The sequence below is a fragment of the Aulonocara stuartgranti genome (genome assembly GCF_965226115.1).
Source record: "Aulonocara stuartgranti genome assembly, chromosome: 6".
Taxonomy (NCBI): Eukaryota; Metazoa; Chordata; class Actinopteri; order Cichliformes; family Cichlidae; genus Aulonocara; species Aulonocara stuartgranti.
In genome coordinates this window covers 21,140,100-21,157,276 of record NC_138944.1, presented here as the reverse complement: position 1 = coordinate 21,157,276, position 17,177 = coordinate 21,140,100, and the positions used below count along the sequence as shown (strand labels likewise).

The following is a 17,177-nucleotide window of genomic DNA, read 5'->3' as shown; positions in this document are numbered from 1 at the left end:
ACCTCGTGAGACCCAGCCTGTTCATTCACATCCTCTGGTGTGGACGCACAAATCACACACAAAAAAAGTTCAACTGAAAGTTTAACCTCCTGAGGTTAGTCATGGAACTGTATGCTGGTTTATGCATCTGATCATTCGAGTGAGCAGGCTGTGACTCACAGTTTACACAGTGCAACACTGCCCTCTAGTGGGTGTTTATAACAAGCCTATCACATGACAGTGCAAACTGCTTCATCGCGCTCTCTGTGGATTGCGTACCATCAGAATGTGCTAAGAACCAAATAATGCGATCCGTGCGAAATATTACATATAATGAACTGCACGTTGACAAGTGATCATTAATGCTATGTACATTTCTATTTTTCAGTATAAAACATTTCTTTGACATGCTTTAAAATTCATTCGATTAAAAATAGATACATATTTTATTGTATTTATTCAATCCAGACATTTTGTAAATAAATAACTTTTTACAAATAAAACTTTTTTAAACAAGTCCATTAAAGCAATAATATTCTTTAACCACTAGAGGGAGGTGTCCCTCCACGTTATACAAAACTCAATCAGGTTCACACCGCCTCATAAAATCTCAGCTACACTGTGTAACGTTTTTACAGCGTTTCCCCAAAGATTGCAGAATTTCACAAATCACCCTTTTACTTTTCCCTTAGAGCTGATGAGCTCTGAACATCTGTATATCATTAAAGCCAAGAGTGGTTAAGCATGAGGGGACGTGAGTGGATATCCTGTTCAATAGCTATAATAATGTAACCATAGTATCACCACAATTGCCACAGAAACTTACAGCCAGGAGAACATATTTTGACAGACCCCGAGAGGTGAAATGACTCAACAGTCAGTTTGAAGAAGCAGATTCGGAACTGGCAGATGATCAATCAGAGTAACTGTTTGGTGTGAACAATGTAAAATGTTACAGTTTTTTTTAATTGGTTTGGTACTATTTTCACAACTAAAGTGTGCATTTTCAAATCTCTCAGTACAAAACTCACATTTGATCACATTTGTAACACCACTAGTCATTCTTTCAAATCTGATGTCATGAGTTCATTGTATTTGCACATATTTTCATTCCACTTAATCATTGTTGCAGAACATATGATCATTGTGATATATTCTGAGAACATTTGCTTTAATCACCCAAACAAAACAGTAAGATCTTATTTCAAGGTAGTACTTTTACCAATCATTTCAAGGTAAGCGTTTCAAATTGTCCTTGGTGATGAATGAGTGTAACTGAACTGTAAAACTTTACACAGCAAATATTACACTTATGTTCAGGCATAACCGCCTAGGCTGCGCTGTCGAGCGCAGATCCACTGAGCGCTCAACACAGACAGCATCGTCAGAAGGAAGAGCGCAGGGCAAGTTAGCGAGACAGAAGTTAAGCTCTCCTTGCAACATGGCAAATTGAACCTCCCCCACCCTCATTCAGATCTGGCGTTTGGAATTATTTTGGTTTTCATGTGACGTATGACCCTGAAGGTAAGCGCATCATGGACTAAAGTAAAACAGTATGTTGGATGTGCCACGCAATGCTCAATTACATGGGTGGGAACTAGTGTGTTAGCGCAGTTAGCTCGTTAACGTGTTGGCGGTCTAGCCCCAGGCATGGGGCGATCAGGGGTAGCTCGTTAACGGAGATTTGCCGTTGTGGCGTTAACGTCATTTCAACGAGATTAACGCTGACAGCACTAGTGGGAACACAACGAATATGACTATATATATACACATATACACACGAAAAAGGGAGAAAAAACAACAAGTCATTTACATAAGCACAATATATATATATATATATATATATTTTTTATCACTTTTATACAATTAATCAAGCCGGTTATTAACATTGGGCCATAAGTTTTCATCAACATCCCAGTGGATGTCTTCGTTGTTCAGGCACCGTGGGAAAAATCTCCTGGCATGACGAATCCAGGCTTGACATTGCTCAGCAGTTATATCACCACAAGCTTCACACATGGCTTGAAGAAGGGAGACATGCTCATGGGGATGGCGATCATACACCTTCCACCTCCATGTAGAGAAGAATTTCTCAATTGGGTTGAGGAAAGGGGAATATGGTGTGTTTGAAACCATTCCTGAACCAGCTGTGCATGGTGGAAGCTGACATTGTCCCACACAACAACATAGACGATGTCTTCTCCCTGACAGGCCTGCTCCAGTTCATTTAAAAAAAACTATCAGGTGTTCAGTGTTGTATGACCCTAGAACTGGTCTACACCCTACCACACCATCTTCAGATATAGCTGCACACATTGAGATGTTCCCCCCACGTTGTCCAGGGACGTGGATGGTAGCCAAATAAGGTTACGTCCTCTGTGTCTAGTTTTTGCTAGATTGAAAGCGCCCTCATCAACAAAAATATACTTGTGATGATTCACAGCAGCGTCCAGCTCCATCACCCTCTGTTACAGTAATTGCATGCCAGTTTAGTGTTGTACCTGAATATATTCTGAACGCAGTTGTTTCACCTGGACATTGTTCCTCTCAAAAGGAACTTACAAATGACCAGACAACAATCAGTCAAGTTGAAAATCCATGGACATAATGAATGATTCATTGATTAAACATTAAGATCGGTTGAATTAAATGACAGAAAAATGTATTAAACTGAATAATAAGAGATGCAAATCAAAAATTTTATAGTGACAACATTATGAAAGGCAGTAACTGTGAACGAAACATTTATTTAGATGAAACACTTATTTTGTGTAGTGAAAATGATATTTTGTCATTATGTGTATTGTACTAACACAATTGAAAATATGCTGAAATGTTTGAAAAAGGTGCACTTTTGATGATCTGTTGTGATATAAGTACTAAGAGTTTTGAAAATGTACCAATTGCTTGTGAAAACTGCACCAAACCAATAAAAAAAACTGTAAACAAAACCTCATTTTGTGTAGATGTAGACAATTTGTTTAATTGAAAAAAATGATTTCTTTTTGCTTTGGAATATTTTGATTACTTCTTGTGGATCAGGGAGAGGAGAAGAAACAGAGGAAATAAATAAATACTGGCCCTTCGTCTTTTTCCTTCAAACTATGTTCGGACATAGATAGATAGTTAGTTAGTTAGTTAGTTAGTTAGTTAGTTAGTTAGTTAGTCAAGAAGACATTCGTATGGAAGAGAAACAGGGAAAAAGGCTGTCATGGTTTGGAACAACACCAATAGTATTTCAGCTAGATTTTGATTCACTGTGCAATACCATCTGGAAACCATCTGATTGGCAACAGCTTCATATATCAGTATGACAATGATCCCAAACACACTGCCACTGCAGTAAAAGCAGAAAAACACACCTCCCCAGACCGGACCTCAAGCCCTGTTACCTTTGGAGAAAGGTAATTTCCCCTTACATAAATAATATGGCTGTGACGTAATCCTAGCAGTGACCGGGTGTTGTGATCTTTGCTTTTCTGTGCAAAACTTTCTAAAAAACCAAACAGTAAATATTTCCGGCAGCAAATGAAAGTATGAAACTACACTGAGAAAGTCGAAAGAACAAGGAAAACATAAGGTGCATGAAATTAATTACATAAAACTGACACTTGGGAAAGTGTTACAAAATCGTATTACACAAGCAGTTATGAATGCCTTTTAGTAGGTTTCCTATTTCCCCTGGTTTCAAAACCTCCCGCTCAAACTTTCGCAGTAATATGGCTTCTGTTTGGTTTTATTTGACTGTGAAGGACTTGGGGGGGTTAAGAAGTTCCAGTTAGAGCGTTGACATTTAGCACACTGGCAACTTTACTACGTCTCTTCCGTAGTTATGAAACTTTCAAGCACAGGTTTTGTAACTGAGAGGTCCCGACCAATCACGGCACGAGTCTGCTGCTCACGTGACAATTATTTTTTTTATGTAACAATCGGGTATCTATGGGAAAGTGCGTTCAATATACCGCTGAGGACCACGGCAGCCGTAAAATGTATAAACACGTTAGCAGTAAGTCTCTATAACATATTATTGCTCATCTTTTTAGACGCTAATATGTCGCTCCAGCCGCAAGCGGCGGACGCCCTGGAGGAGAGAAGCGCCTTCTTCTTCGGTGCTGACTCGGGCAACGTCTCGGAAGAGGAGAACCACCATGAACTTATACTTCAGAAAGCTAACGCTCTAGCGTCCGAAAACTGCCTTAGAGAAGCCATTGATTGGTTTTCAGCTGCTATGCGGTACAGTCCTGTGCAGCCCGAGCAGCTCAGCACTTTCGTGGACTGTATCCTCCGCAACTTTAAGAGGAAAGCGGCCGGGCCAGAGCCGCTGTCGGGCCGTAGTAGCCGGGATGCGGCGGAGAGCTCCGCGGAGGAGGACGTGCTGGAGTGTCCTAACTGTCACTGCTTTCTAGGTGAACCCGTGACCTTAGCCTGTGGACATTCATACTGTAAACGATGCTTACAGCGACGGCTGCTTGACAAATGTAAACTGTGTACTGAACACGTGAGGGGCGAGGAGAAAGTGAACGTGATTTTGTGCGGACTACTAAGTAAATGGTTCCCGGAGGAGGTGGAAAAATCGAAAAAAGTAATGGAAGTGGACGCACTCTGTAGAAGAAAACGCTACCAAGAAGCCGTGGACCTAGCAACCGACGTGATTCAGTCAGGTCAGTGTTGTTAACAGTGCCAGCCGTGCACTCGGGAGAGGTGTGTCTACTGCGCACTCTCACCGAGCAGGCATGACTGGAGTGCGGATGTGTTATTACTTAAGCGGCGTTGTGTAGTAGTGACGGGAGCGGGATACGTGTATGGCCCCTGCCCTCAATGGGTTCAGAGGCGACAACATGGTGACCAACATATTTTTTAAGTAGTAATTAGTTAATTTCATGTGTTATACTGACGCCAGTCTCCTCTTGCTCTGCCTATCTGCTGGGCCCAGCTTACGAAATGGCACAAGATGGGCATGCGCGCTTTGTGCACGTTGCGTAAGGCAGGTCGTGACACATATTGGAGCAGGTTTTGTAACTTCTTATGGGGGGAGGGCGGTTGTATTTTGTAATTGTTATGTCTGGGCGAACCACGGTTTCATAAATGTCTTAGAAGGTGCCGGGGGTCCGTATACACACCCAGCAAAGGCAGCAAGTTATGCAATGAAAAAAACTAAACCAGGCTGGTTTATTTATTTGAAGTTAGCCTGCTAGTGATGTGGGAGGTTTGTTGGCATTGAGTTTCGCAGGTGCAGATGCAATTATCGATAGGAAACCCCTATGTGGGTGTATTGAAGTGAGTAATGCTCCTCTGTCCGGTAAAAACAAACTAGTCATACTGTAAACTGCCCGCATGTACACTGAGTTCCCAGGTTAAAGAGGACAGAGCAGAGGATGGCATACCCTGCCTTCGTGAAAACAAAAATAGAAAGTAAAGCAGTGTGATGCATTGTGGGTATGCTGCTGTCTTACAAGAAGAACAGGCTTTCTTTTCCTTCTTTTTTTATTTCCGGATTACTAAATTTCTGATTACTTTCAATCACACAACGAAGGAAATCTAGTCTATTCATTAAACTTGTGCTGTTATAGTAATTAGGATAGTAGTTCTGTAGCCTGGCAGCTTGACAGTAGGTCTGGAAAACTGCTTTGGACCTTCATGTGATTTAATCTCATGTAACATGCTGCATCCTTTTTGACCTCTGTTACTCAGACATTAGCAGCACAATATCAGGATGTTTAGCGAAAGAGTTAACGTGTTCCAGGAACCCCCAGGGACTCAGACTTGAAGGTACGTCTTAGTTAATCAGAAAAAATGAATTGCATTTGATAGTTTGAGTAACTTAAAGCAAAACTTTACCCCCCCCCCTTCCCCCTAAAATGGTAAATGGTTTGTTTTTTCTGGATGTAACATGGAGCTTGCTGAGGATAAATTAAGAAATAATCAATACAACCCAAATGCACTTCCTCCCCTACATTAGACGCTTGGAGTTACCTGCTTTCAAATTAACATCATATATTTGTGTGTTCCTTTTTTTGTTTCTCGTTTGCTGCTTCAATTATTTTAAAAGGAAGGGCTGTGTGCCGGATGACAAATGACAAAATATGAAATTACAGCCTGCCCTCTTCCTGGATTGTCTCTCAGGTCGTCCCAAAAGCAGTGATTTGTACACATTAAAGGTTACATAAAGATAATAGCAGCATTACCCTTCTGTCACTCAACAGTGGGTAGAGGACTTTACACCGATGCCGCTGAGGTGCTATTGCAGTCGTAGCACCAGCTTACGACAGTGCAGACCCACAGTTTTGCATCCAACCTGAGGGGAGGATAGAAAGTTCCAGACACAGAGTGGGTGCTTCGCTGATGTAACGATGACAAGACAAACTACCCTTACCCTTCCAATTAGTATCTCAAATGCTCCATAGAAACGAGATAATCTCTCTCAGGGAAACGTAATACATTATTAGCACTGACAGTATGCAATGTGGTTTATGATGACACAGTAGTTAAATAACAAACTTCATCTGCCACGCAGACAGATTGCTTTAAAAGGCTGAGGCAGGCTGATTACATAGCCAGTGGAATATATCTTCATCTTAATGTTTAGTCTTTGTCACAGGTGGAAATATTTAGAGCTGTTTTAGGCCCTCCTTAATGGCAGCTGTTATACCAACAACAAAGCAGTCTGCCTTTCAAAAAAGCCTGTCATTGTGTTTAAAGCATATGTCATGTTTTGTAGTGCTTTTTCTTTTTAATTTAAACTACCACAGTGGACAGAACCATAAAGTCAACCAATCTCTCTGGTCTTGCAGGCTCCTGCAGCTTGTTTTCCTTTTACACTGTTTGCCCAGAATTCATTGACACAGTTAATATGTAATGCAGGGTCCTGATTAATTGCATAATGTGTGTGCTATTACTTGAGGTTTAACCTGCGTTGCATGTCACATACATGTCAAATCATGCAGCAACTGAATGGTTTGTATTTGTGCAAGTGTTGAGGTTTAAGCAATTTCCTCCGGCCATTAAACGTTTTTCTTTCCCCTCTCCTTTTCATCCTGTCCTCTGCAGATCCAGACATGACGGTGGTGGCGCGACTGTCTCGAGCGGAGGCGTACATGGGTCTGAAACAGTACCGCCAGGCTTTGGAAGACACTAACGTTTGTCCCCGATCCAGCTGTTCTGCTGAAGTAGGTCACTCAGTGATACTGCAGGAATATGGTAGTCTGCTTTAAAAATAGAAATGAAGCATGACTAATAAATAATAAAGAAACAGAATGACTTTGTAAAATTTGTAAAAGTCTGAGGGATTTATGTGGTTGAATGACTGGTGTTGGGTAAGTTAGCATAGAACTCCCTAAGGATAGTGGACGAACTCACACAACTACCTTTTGCATAGTCGAGTCTAGTGTGCATTCACCTGTTGTGATATATCGGTCAGCCAGCCTTTACTTAGAAAAGGTGTATTTTAAGACTGCTGCCGTCACAGCCCCACAGATGGAGAGAGAGCGGCCTCATTAACTGTCATTAGTGTCGTTATATGCTAATGACCTGTAAATTGCAGACCAGTTTACAGCAGCAAGGTTTATTCATTCATCCACATTGATATAGAACACCTTTCAAGGTTTATGTTGGATTAGTGACCAGTGAATTATACTTTTTGCCGATCTCACTGTTTGCTTATAGGCCGTACTTTTAACAGCGGGCTGCTATTTTTACTGTTACATAAAGGAGCTTCTCTTTGGGTAAATATGTTACAAAAGAGTGTCATGACCAGTCAAGGTTTTCTCGATGGCAACTGAGAATGCAGCGATTAAGGTCACAGACATTAATGACTATTACATCACAAGCACGACACCAAACGTCTGTGTCGAATGCCTACGACATGTTTTGTGATTTTATCTATGTCATGCATAGTCATATTGACAGGCATTGAAAGCATTGTGTGTGTATATATATATATATATATATATATATATATATATATATATATAAAAGCTACACCTTTAGCTTGTGTTTTTGAAGCTTATCTGAGAGTCACATTTGCACGTCTTCTTTCAGGCTTTATTTAGGAAAGCTTTGGTGCTGCATGAGATGGGCCAAGTGGACGAGTCTCTCCAAGTCTTCCTCCACTGCCTGGCTGTTGATGAGGACTTTCCCTGTGCTAAAAGACAAGTGGAAAAGGTGAGAGGATTACGGTGTCTGCTGTGAGTCTGCTGCCAGGGATGAAGTGGAATTCATACCGTTTTAACTATTTTAAGTAGTTTAGGTCCAGGGCACGAGTGTCTAAGCTGGGAACACAAAGCTCTCCTTCTCCTTATTCATTTATTATTTACTTTAGAGCCATTTGTCTGTTTATTTAGCATCTGCTATTATATTACAACCCTAATGTAATCGCCTTTTGTAATGACATCTTAATCTTAACTACTGAATTACTCATTTAACTGGGAGCATGTTAGAGACATTAGGTTTTATAAGCATCCTGAAAGGAAGGAGCTGTTGCGTTGCTTTGTTTTTAATAGGATTTATATTGTCAAATTTCCTTTACAGTTTTATTATTCTGGTCATTGATGCTGATATATTTAAATTGAAAAGAGAAAGTAAGAAATTAGTTACATAGGCCATGGGACATTAAAGCTATTGGAAATATGGAAATATGAAGCATTTACTGTTGGTGCTTTACTCAAGGTGATGATTGTGGACTGTATGAGGGACATTGGATGCACACAAATGACATTGCTTTTGGTTTGTACTTCCATGACCATGAACGTTGCTGGTTCCTTCGATCTCCCTGGGATCATCTTAGAATTGCAAAAGTTGTTAGTGGGTCAGATCTTATGACTGTGCTTCTAATGACGTTAGTACCACTTAAAGATCAGACAGAGCACAGTATTGTAGTTACATAAGTGACATGCAGCTGACTAATGTATGCAGGACTACATTCGTTCTCTGCATAGCGTGACAGTTCGCCATTATGTGCCTAACCTGGTCTGTGTTCAGCTGCCGACACAAGCGTTTTCTGTAATCGCGTTTCAAAAATTGATTTGTTTGGTCATTTTGGGTTACTGGGTGTGTTGGCATCTTAACTAAATTTCTCATGTTTCTGATTTGGAAATTAGAAGTGAACTAGGCATCTTTCTGCTACAGCGTGGAAGCTCGGCAGCATGAGCCAATAAACCAAGGTTGTACGAGTTGTACCAGCCTCCTCAGTACCAAAATGTACCAATCAACTAATTAATGAATATGAAAATGACACCCACTGTCCTCGTTTTCATGACTAAGCTCAGACAACACTGAAATGACGCTCAGCATATGGTTACACATCTGTTAAAATAAGAGTGAAAGGGTAAAAATGAAGAACAGAAGTTGTGATACATACACATTTCTGGCAGGGTCATCACTTTCACCAGCTTTATCACAAGCCTTATTTGCTGCACGTAGTTTCCTGTGGAAATATTCTGATGAAATATTTTTTAAAATATGCAGTGTTGGAGAAAACGATGTAGAGGAAAACGAGTGAGTGAAGCATGTGTGAAATGATCTATAATTCAGGCTCTGTCAGTAGTAGACAATAAGCTACTACTACTTTTAAATTTTAGATGTTCATTGATACGTTTTGTTTTTATAGTCTGGGATTAATCTAAAACTGTGAGTGTTGTTTTACTGACATCTGGGAATTAATTATTTATTTTGAACATAACATAAATCACTTCAATGAAGGAACAAATGGTAGTGTGTAGTTTATTCTTTTCTCATTAAGCCCATTGTGCAGAGAGGACAAATAAGTCTATGCTTCCCTCGCTGCACACTATATGTTTGAGGCCTGAAAATTAAACTGTTATATTATTACTGTGTGAAAAAAAGAGTATTGCATGAACCTGAGAAGAAAATTCACAGTGTATAAAAGTGGCTGTAATTCTTTGGTGGTGACGACAGTATTTTGTTGAACCCTTTGAAATAAAGCTTAGAGTCTGCTCTTTAGGCCCGTGTTACGTGTGTCGGTATCCAAAAATGTATGGACCTAACTGTATTCCTTCAACCTGTGTGGCACGATATGTAGTTTAAAGCCAGTGTTTGATGATTCATTTGAATTTGAATGAGCAAATCTTACAAATATGGGACACCGGCTCTAACACTATCTGAGTCCTCTAGTACCCAGAAGTGTTTCTTCTTCAGGTTTTCTAAGCTTCCCAGGATGGCATTGATGATTTTAGGTGACATTCCAATAACACGCTGATTTCTTTCACAGATCTTGTGTGATCTGCTCTCCCCCGGTGATGAGAATGTGAAGGTTGGCCTGAGGGAAACAACACAGAACACACTGACTCACTTACGCAGTAAAACCCTTGTGGCAGATACCCAAGCCCAACCACAGAGACCAGTTCAAAGGCAACACCTCCACCAAGTCCGTGCTGCCTCTGCGCACCATCTGGAAAACCAGGAGGTACTAACACAATGGAGCTCAATCGCAGAGTTTAATAATGAATTTGTTAATAATGGCAGTTGTAGCCACACCAGTGAAAGAACCACCATCATCTTCTTAACCTCTGTCCTGTGTCATTGTGTAGAAACGCTGGGAAAGTGTGGAGCGACCTGGTTTGAGCCGAGCTCATTCGCTACGATCGCATAGCTCTAATTGTAGTGAGGAGGGTCTAAAGAGAGTTTGCTCTGCTCCTCAACTGGGGGACCAGGACAAAGGAAGCCTCCTGAAGAGGAAGTTGTCAGTGTCAGACATAGAGCCCTGTGTAGTGGGCAGCGGAAGTAGCAAGCATAAAAAGCAAGGTGCATTGAACAGCTTTCTGCTGTTTTGTTTTTAATTTCTAACCCAAATTGAATTCAATTAAATTTTATTAAAATACCTCTTCTTGTCTTAAGGTGTGGCAAAAGGCTCCAAAACCCCCCCCACCAAACCTAAAATGAGAATTATTCCCAAGGATCTGCTGGACTCCAATGACCTGGAGTGTTCTCTATGCATGAGGTAAGCACTGCCTTGTGCGCCACATTTACTGCTGGCTTACATCAGCGCTCATGGATATGACTCAACAGCCTGGCTGCTTACATCTAGAACAACAAGCTGATTGTTGGATTTTTGTGACCAATGCAGATTGTTTTATGAGCCTGTAAGCACACCATGCGGCCACACCTTCTGTAAAAACTGCCTGGAACGCTGCTTGGATCACATGCCCCAGTGCCCGCTCTGTAAAGAGAGTCTCAAAGAGGTGAGAGACACAAATTTACCAAAATTGTGCTGGTGTTCTGCTAATTTTTTAAGGTGCTCTGTGCTTCCTGTTTTTATTAACCCATTCTCCCGCTCGCTTCAGTATCTGGCATCTAGGAAATTTAAGGAGACCATACTCCTGGACATGCTGATCAAACAGTACTTGAGCCGGGAGTATGCAGAGAGGACTAAAACTCACCAGGAGGAGACCAGAGAGCTTTCTGAGTGAGCAGCCTTTTCATTCATGCATCATGTTTATCAGTAAGTGTTTTATGCACATCATAGAAAAGTCCTAAACTCGTTTCCCTTTAATTCCTTCTCCCCAGCCTGACAAAGAATGTGCCTATCTTTGTGTGTACCATGGCGTACCCTACTGTGCCTTGTCCCCTACATGTGTTTGAGCCACGTTACCGCCTCATGATTCGCCGCTGCATGGACACAGGCACCCAGCAGTTTGGGATGTGCATCAGTGACCCCGAAAAAGGGTAAGTATGCAAGCACAGGCACTGCGTTGTGGTTTGCATAAGTCACTAAACAAAAGTCTTAATGCAACATGAAGATAGTTATGAAAGCACTTGTTCAAAGTCTTCATTGATTTTTCTGCTCATGACTGGTAGATGTCAGTAGACATGTTATTGCATGTAATTAATTACCTAAGGCCCTTCAGGGGTCATTAGAACAATTTACCTCAGCTACATTTTCTAAATAAACAGTCATATGCCTTCCTGCAGGTTTGCAGACTACGGCTGCATGCTGATCATCAGGAGTGTCCATTTCCTCCCCGATGGGCGTTCGGTAGTGGACACTATTGGAGGAAAACGCTTCCGGGTCCTGTCCCGAGGACTGAAAGACGGTTACAGTACTGCAGATATTGAGCACTTGGAGGATAGCAGAGTAAGAACCACAGCGAATGTCATTTAGGTGGAAGGAATCCTGTTTTTTGTTCTTGGAGGAAAATCAAGTATCTTAAGTTTAACCAGGCCAAACGATTCTTTGCTTGCCAGGTGGAAGACAGTGAAGAACTAGCAAGACTACAAGAGCTGCATGACGCAGTGTATGAGCAGGCCCGAGTTTGGTTCCAGAACCTCAAGATCCACTTCCACAACCAAATCCTGCAGCACTTTGGACCAATGCCAGAACGAGAAGCTGACATCCAGGTACGTCTCACAGCATATCCAAACTTCCATCTGTGAAGATCTGAATATCTCTGTGCAGATTAAATAGTATCTGACACACTTACAAATATCTCACATAAACCAACAAATGGTAATCGAATGCTTGAGCTTATTGAGATGGATGTAAGCTGTTTGCATTTAACTGCAAAGCTTTCTGTGGGTCCTTTGTGTTTACTGTTATATTACACAGAAAATATTGCACTTCACTGATGTCTTGAAGTGCAGCAATGATTACACAAGCACATGTGTGTGTTATAAATTAAAACTGCATTTGATGAACAAGAGGATGACTTGTAATTCATGGTTAATTTAGAATAAGTGAGCTGGAAAATGAAACCTTCTGCATAATTAAACTTCTGCTGAGGTGTGCCTCCCTGCAGTGGGAGTTAATATGGGGGAAAAGTATTAATGGTGTGAGTCACTTTATATTGTTTGTACAGCAGAACAGTTTGTAAAAATACTGCACGGCAGGGAGTTGGCAGCAGAGTTGATTTATTATTATCAGAACTTGTATCTCCTGAATTTGCCAACAGCGGTCGTCTTCTTGGAAACAGCGCACGGCCAGTAAATCTTGCATCACTTGGACTTTAAATTATTATATGAAACTGGACCATTTGAAACTCGACACACTTGCCTTTTTGGGAGACCCGCATTGCCACGTACTCGCTTGCGTCAGGGATCTTAATACCTTAACGTAGGTGCTGTGTGCGCTCAGATGTAGCTTTTACTTGCAGCCTGCAGCGTTAAAGGGGATTACAGCTCACTTCTTTGGACACCCACTGGGTGGAGTCTATTGACAATATAGGCTAAAGAGCTTAAAGGGTGCTTCATAGCTAATCCTGGCTGCCCTGTTGCATCAGAACAGTGTCATGAAAAGACTTTACCACATGCTAGCAAAGACACGACACTGACCTTTTATTCCATTATTATAGAGAAATAAACTGATTATTTGCTTTGAAGTTAACTGTAGCACACACAATAGTAAAGACCATTCACTTCTAATACTGTGTCAAGTGCAAATGTTTTAACTGGCTCAGGCTTCCTGACTCTGGCACAGTCATACGTTAAGTACTGCATTTAGCTGCACATAAGGAAAAACTATGAAGTTTAGTAATAAATGTAGCACCAAGTTAGAAATAAGTTAAACACTGACTTGGTACAGAGTTTAAAAATCTCTATGAGCAGATTGATTTGAATCAGTTTCATGGGTGAATGGATTTAATTACACTTCTAATTAGACTTCTGAGATGTCTGCAGCAACAAAAAACGAATAGATAAATAAAAGTGGCAGATGATCAGGAGATTTTGGAGTTATTGATTACTGGGGGGGTTTGGCATGCTCATAATTGACTTAATACATTAAAAGTCCAAAATACTCATAGTCTGCATTTGTGTTATGAGACTTTCTATGAAAGATTAGGATTTAATTTAATATGCATGCACTGTTGGGGTTGGAAGAAAGGGAAAGGCTTTTTCTCAAAGCCAGAATAATAAAAAAAAACAACTGAATATTTCTATAATTTAAACTACAACATCCAGTTCTGCTCAGATCCTTGAGATTCAGAGTGTAATAATTTGGGTTTTGTCTGTTTATCAGTACTAGTTTTCAGAGATTTTCTCAACATGCTCCAGATGAGAGTATCACATTTGCCTTGTTCATTGATGTTAAACATAGTACCAGGACCCTCAACTGAGTTGGGCTCAGTTTGTCTCACGGCAAAGGTTTGTGCTTTCTTGAAAGCTGCTTACACTCTTCCTCCTTTCTTCCAGGCGACTCCGAATGGTCCAGCCTGCTGCTGGTGGCTGCTGGCTGTTCTGCCTATCGACCCTCGATACCAGCTGTCTGTCCTGTCCATGACCACCCTCAAAGAACGTTTGGTTAAGATCCAGCACATCCTCACATATCTGCAGAGCATCCCCAACAACTAGAGCTTCCCTACAAACAAACAGCTTTTGGACTTTGACATAAAGAAGAACCCTTCAGCAACACCTGCTTTCGTTCCTACTGCCAGTTCACCCCATCAGTTACAGCTAAGAGACCCCCCCATCACCACCACCACCACCACTAGTATGTGGCTCGATCAGTGCAAAGCTGTCATTCACTCTAACATATACGGCCAAACCACCTCAGGGATACTTTGAGTGAAACATTTGATGTTTGTGATTATGAAAAAAGATCTAGAAAAAAAAAATAAGACAGAAACTATTCTCATCTGCTTTATTGTCAATTTCCAGAAATATTTCCTGAATAATTGCAGAAAAACAAGAACAAGAGAAGTTACTGCAGCACGTGGTTAATATTTCCTTGTTGTTGCTCTTGAGTGACAGAGTAGGATATCCCATAATCACTTTTTTTGGGATTAATGCAAGTGAACTGAGGGGAAAAGTGTTTTTTGTATGTTTGTTTTGTCTTTGATGTATGGAAGCTTAATTATGCCACTGGAAAAACAAAAGAAAAAAAAATACCAGGCAGAGCTGGTATCTCATAAATTTGAATTACGGACTAAAACTTGTGACTATTAAGTAGATTTTGAGATAATGACCCCCAATTTTGACTCGTAGATTGCACCCCCCCCCCCCCAAAAAAAAAAAAAACCCCAAACAACAACAAAAATGCTTCCACACTGATAGGACCAGTGAAAGGCTTTTTTTTTCCCTCTGGATTTGTTTCTGAGCTGTAAAATTTTTATCTGGAGGAAAGGCGGTGTGACTCTGTGAAACAAAATCCTAAATGCTGAAAGTCCAAAAAAAGTAAAAACAAGATTACTTAAAGGAATAACTGTGAAGTGATGTATGCACGGACCAAGTGCAACTAAAAGCTGGTGCACGTGTACCAAACACAGATACAAGTATTACACTTTTCTTACATTACACTTCCATTTCTGCCTCTAGGGAGCGGCAAAGGACCTGTTGAAAGAATACATGTTTCTTCCAGCTTCTCGTGCATTTTGTTGCTCCTAACCTGAGTTTAAGAGGAGCACGTGACCTTGAAAAGTTTTTTTTTTTTTTGTTCCTAATGTTTTCTTCCTTTGGCAGCCTCAGGTTTGGCCCTGGCTTCTCTTTTCTGGTTGGCTCACAGTGAACTTGAATTCCTAATCTCCTTCTTCCACATACTTGTCATGGACCACAAGATTCCTCTAGAGCGTGTGTCTGCAGGATCCAGTGGTTCGGTTCTTGAAGTGCTTTTAGTGTCTTCTTTAAAACAAAAAAACAATCCAGCTTCCCATTGAGTTAAGTTAAAACTGAATTAATTTATGAGTAAAGTAATATGTGTACATTGTGTCCATAAGTTGTGTTTGAAATCCTAAGGGGGTCTTGCAATATTATGGCAAATTGAAACCAGTAAAATCAGCATGCCTACAGCTATTGGGTTAGCATTACTCTTTATTAAAAGCTGCTCTCTGTCTGCGTGGAAGAAGGATGGTACCTGCAGTGCTTCAGTCAGAGGACTGCGTATGCCTTACACCATTTTGCATTGTGGTTTTGGCATTGGTTACCATTCCCTATTTTTTGGTCACAGCATGAATACTATTTTTAATTGTATATCTTTTTTTTTTTTTTCAGAATTAATTTGAGCTACCGGGCGTTCACAATATCTAAGAAAAGCCAAGGGGGTGGACGAGTAGAGTTGTATGTAAACTGTTTGTACAAAGGCTTTTTGGACAGACCTCGCTTTTTTTTGCTCAGATGTTTTAAGTTATCAATTTTCAATAATAAATGCACTTTTTTTTTCAACATTGGCTGTGGTGGTGTTTTTGTTGGGGGGGGGGATTTCCCACACAGAACAGCTGAGCATTATTTTTCTGCAACATTGACATCATAACTAAAAATGCAAATTGTTAAATAAAAGCCGCTCTTACAGGAATATTTATTTAGATTTGTGTAACTAATTTAGCAAATATTGCTAAATTGTACAAGATCATATGCAGCATTGCCTGTTTCCATCACAGCTACACCTGCTATGATCCATTCATGTATCAGTTCCATAGGAAATACAGTAAAAACAGTTTAATGAGAAATCATACCAGCTCTTTCTCTGCCACCAGAGGGCAACAGTGCAGCATTAACAAATACAATAAGGGTTTCATAACTCACCCTCTGCCCACTGCACTTATTCAACCTCAAACTTTTATTATGAAAATATAAAGAGATCTCTAAGTGGATTACACTTTCACAGCCAGCCATGTGAAATTCAATATTCCACAAAAAAAAGAAAAAGGACAATAGGAGTAAGTAGACAGAAATAATGGCACGCAGCTGATGAATCTGGGTGCTGAATGCTCCGTGTTCTTCCATCAGAGGTCATCGTGCAGAAAGCATCATAACAAACTCTGCAGGGGGAGACAGACAGCAGCAGATCCACTGATAAGGACTAATGACACTAATATCACAAAAAGTCATGCCGTTCTCAGCCCGTATGACACTGTAATCACAAAACGTTTATGTGCTCGCCAGGTTTATGAAACACTGAAGTGTTTACAGGATAGTACGCTTTGGTACTTTGAATTTTAACTGCTTTAAACCCACTTAGAGTTATGACTACTTCTTTAGCTGACCTTATTGATTCATCTGGATTAGCTTGTCAATGAAGACAGCTATTGACGTTTCCTGTTAATGAAATCCAGCTGCAGATTGCAGATCGATCACATCTTCCATGTTTCCATTGTCCCTCCGAAGTGCTTTCAAACAATTATTATTGGCGTGAAACTATTGATCACTGGGTAGGAAAGCATAATTCCAAATTAACCTAGTAACACTGTTTTTTTACTAGTAACAGCAGCTCTGTTGTAGTCAATCAGATCTCCAGTTTGAGCCTAAACACGATCATT

At 40.6% G+C, this 17,177-nt stretch overlaps 2 protein-coding genes across 4 annotated transcripts in view; one reads left to right on the top strand and one right to left on the bottom strand.

The window, feature by feature from the left end:
- The first annotated feature begins 3,846 nt into the window (after nucleotides 1-3,846).
- On the top strand, nucleotides 3,847-16,083 carry lonrf1 (LON peptidase N-terminal domain and ring finger 1). Of its 2 annotated transcripts, XM_082535236.1 has the most exons (13): nucleotides 3,847-4,640; nucleotides 5,671-5,748; nucleotides 7,027-7,145; nucleotides 8,017-8,139; nucleotides 10,205-10,399; nucleotides 10,524-10,737; nucleotides 10,831-10,933; nucleotides 11,060-11,174; nucleotides 11,277-11,398; nucleotides 11,500-11,658; nucleotides 11,905-12,067; nucleotides 12,178-12,330; nucleotides 14,119-16,083. In XM_082535236.1, exons 1-13 carry the CDS (start codon nucleotides 4,031-4,033, stop codon nucleotides 14,275-14,277), a joined length of 2,313 nt encoding a protein of 770 aa, XP_082391362.1. In that variant the 5' UTR covers nucleotides 3,847-4,030; the 3' UTR covers nucleotides 14,278-16,083. The 2 variants fall into 2 exon arrangements, with proteins under 2 accessions (XP_082391362.1, XP_082391363.1); XM_082535237.1 differs by lacking the exon at nucleotides 5,671-5,748 and having other exon boundaries at nucleotides 3,854-4,640.
- cabp4 (calcium binding protein 4) overlaps nucleotides 14,553-17,177 on the bottom strand; it is a 31,160-nt gene continuing 28,535 nt past the window's right edge. For both annotated transcript variants that reach the window (XM_082535249.1, XM_082535250.1), the window contains one exon: nucleotides 14,553-16,679. In XM_082535249.1, coding sequence (XP_082391375.1) covers nucleotides 16,651-16,679 — 29 coding nt within the window. In that variant the 3' untranslated portion in view covers nucleotides 14,553-16,650. The remainder of the gene's footprint in view (nucleotides 16,680-17,177) is intronic.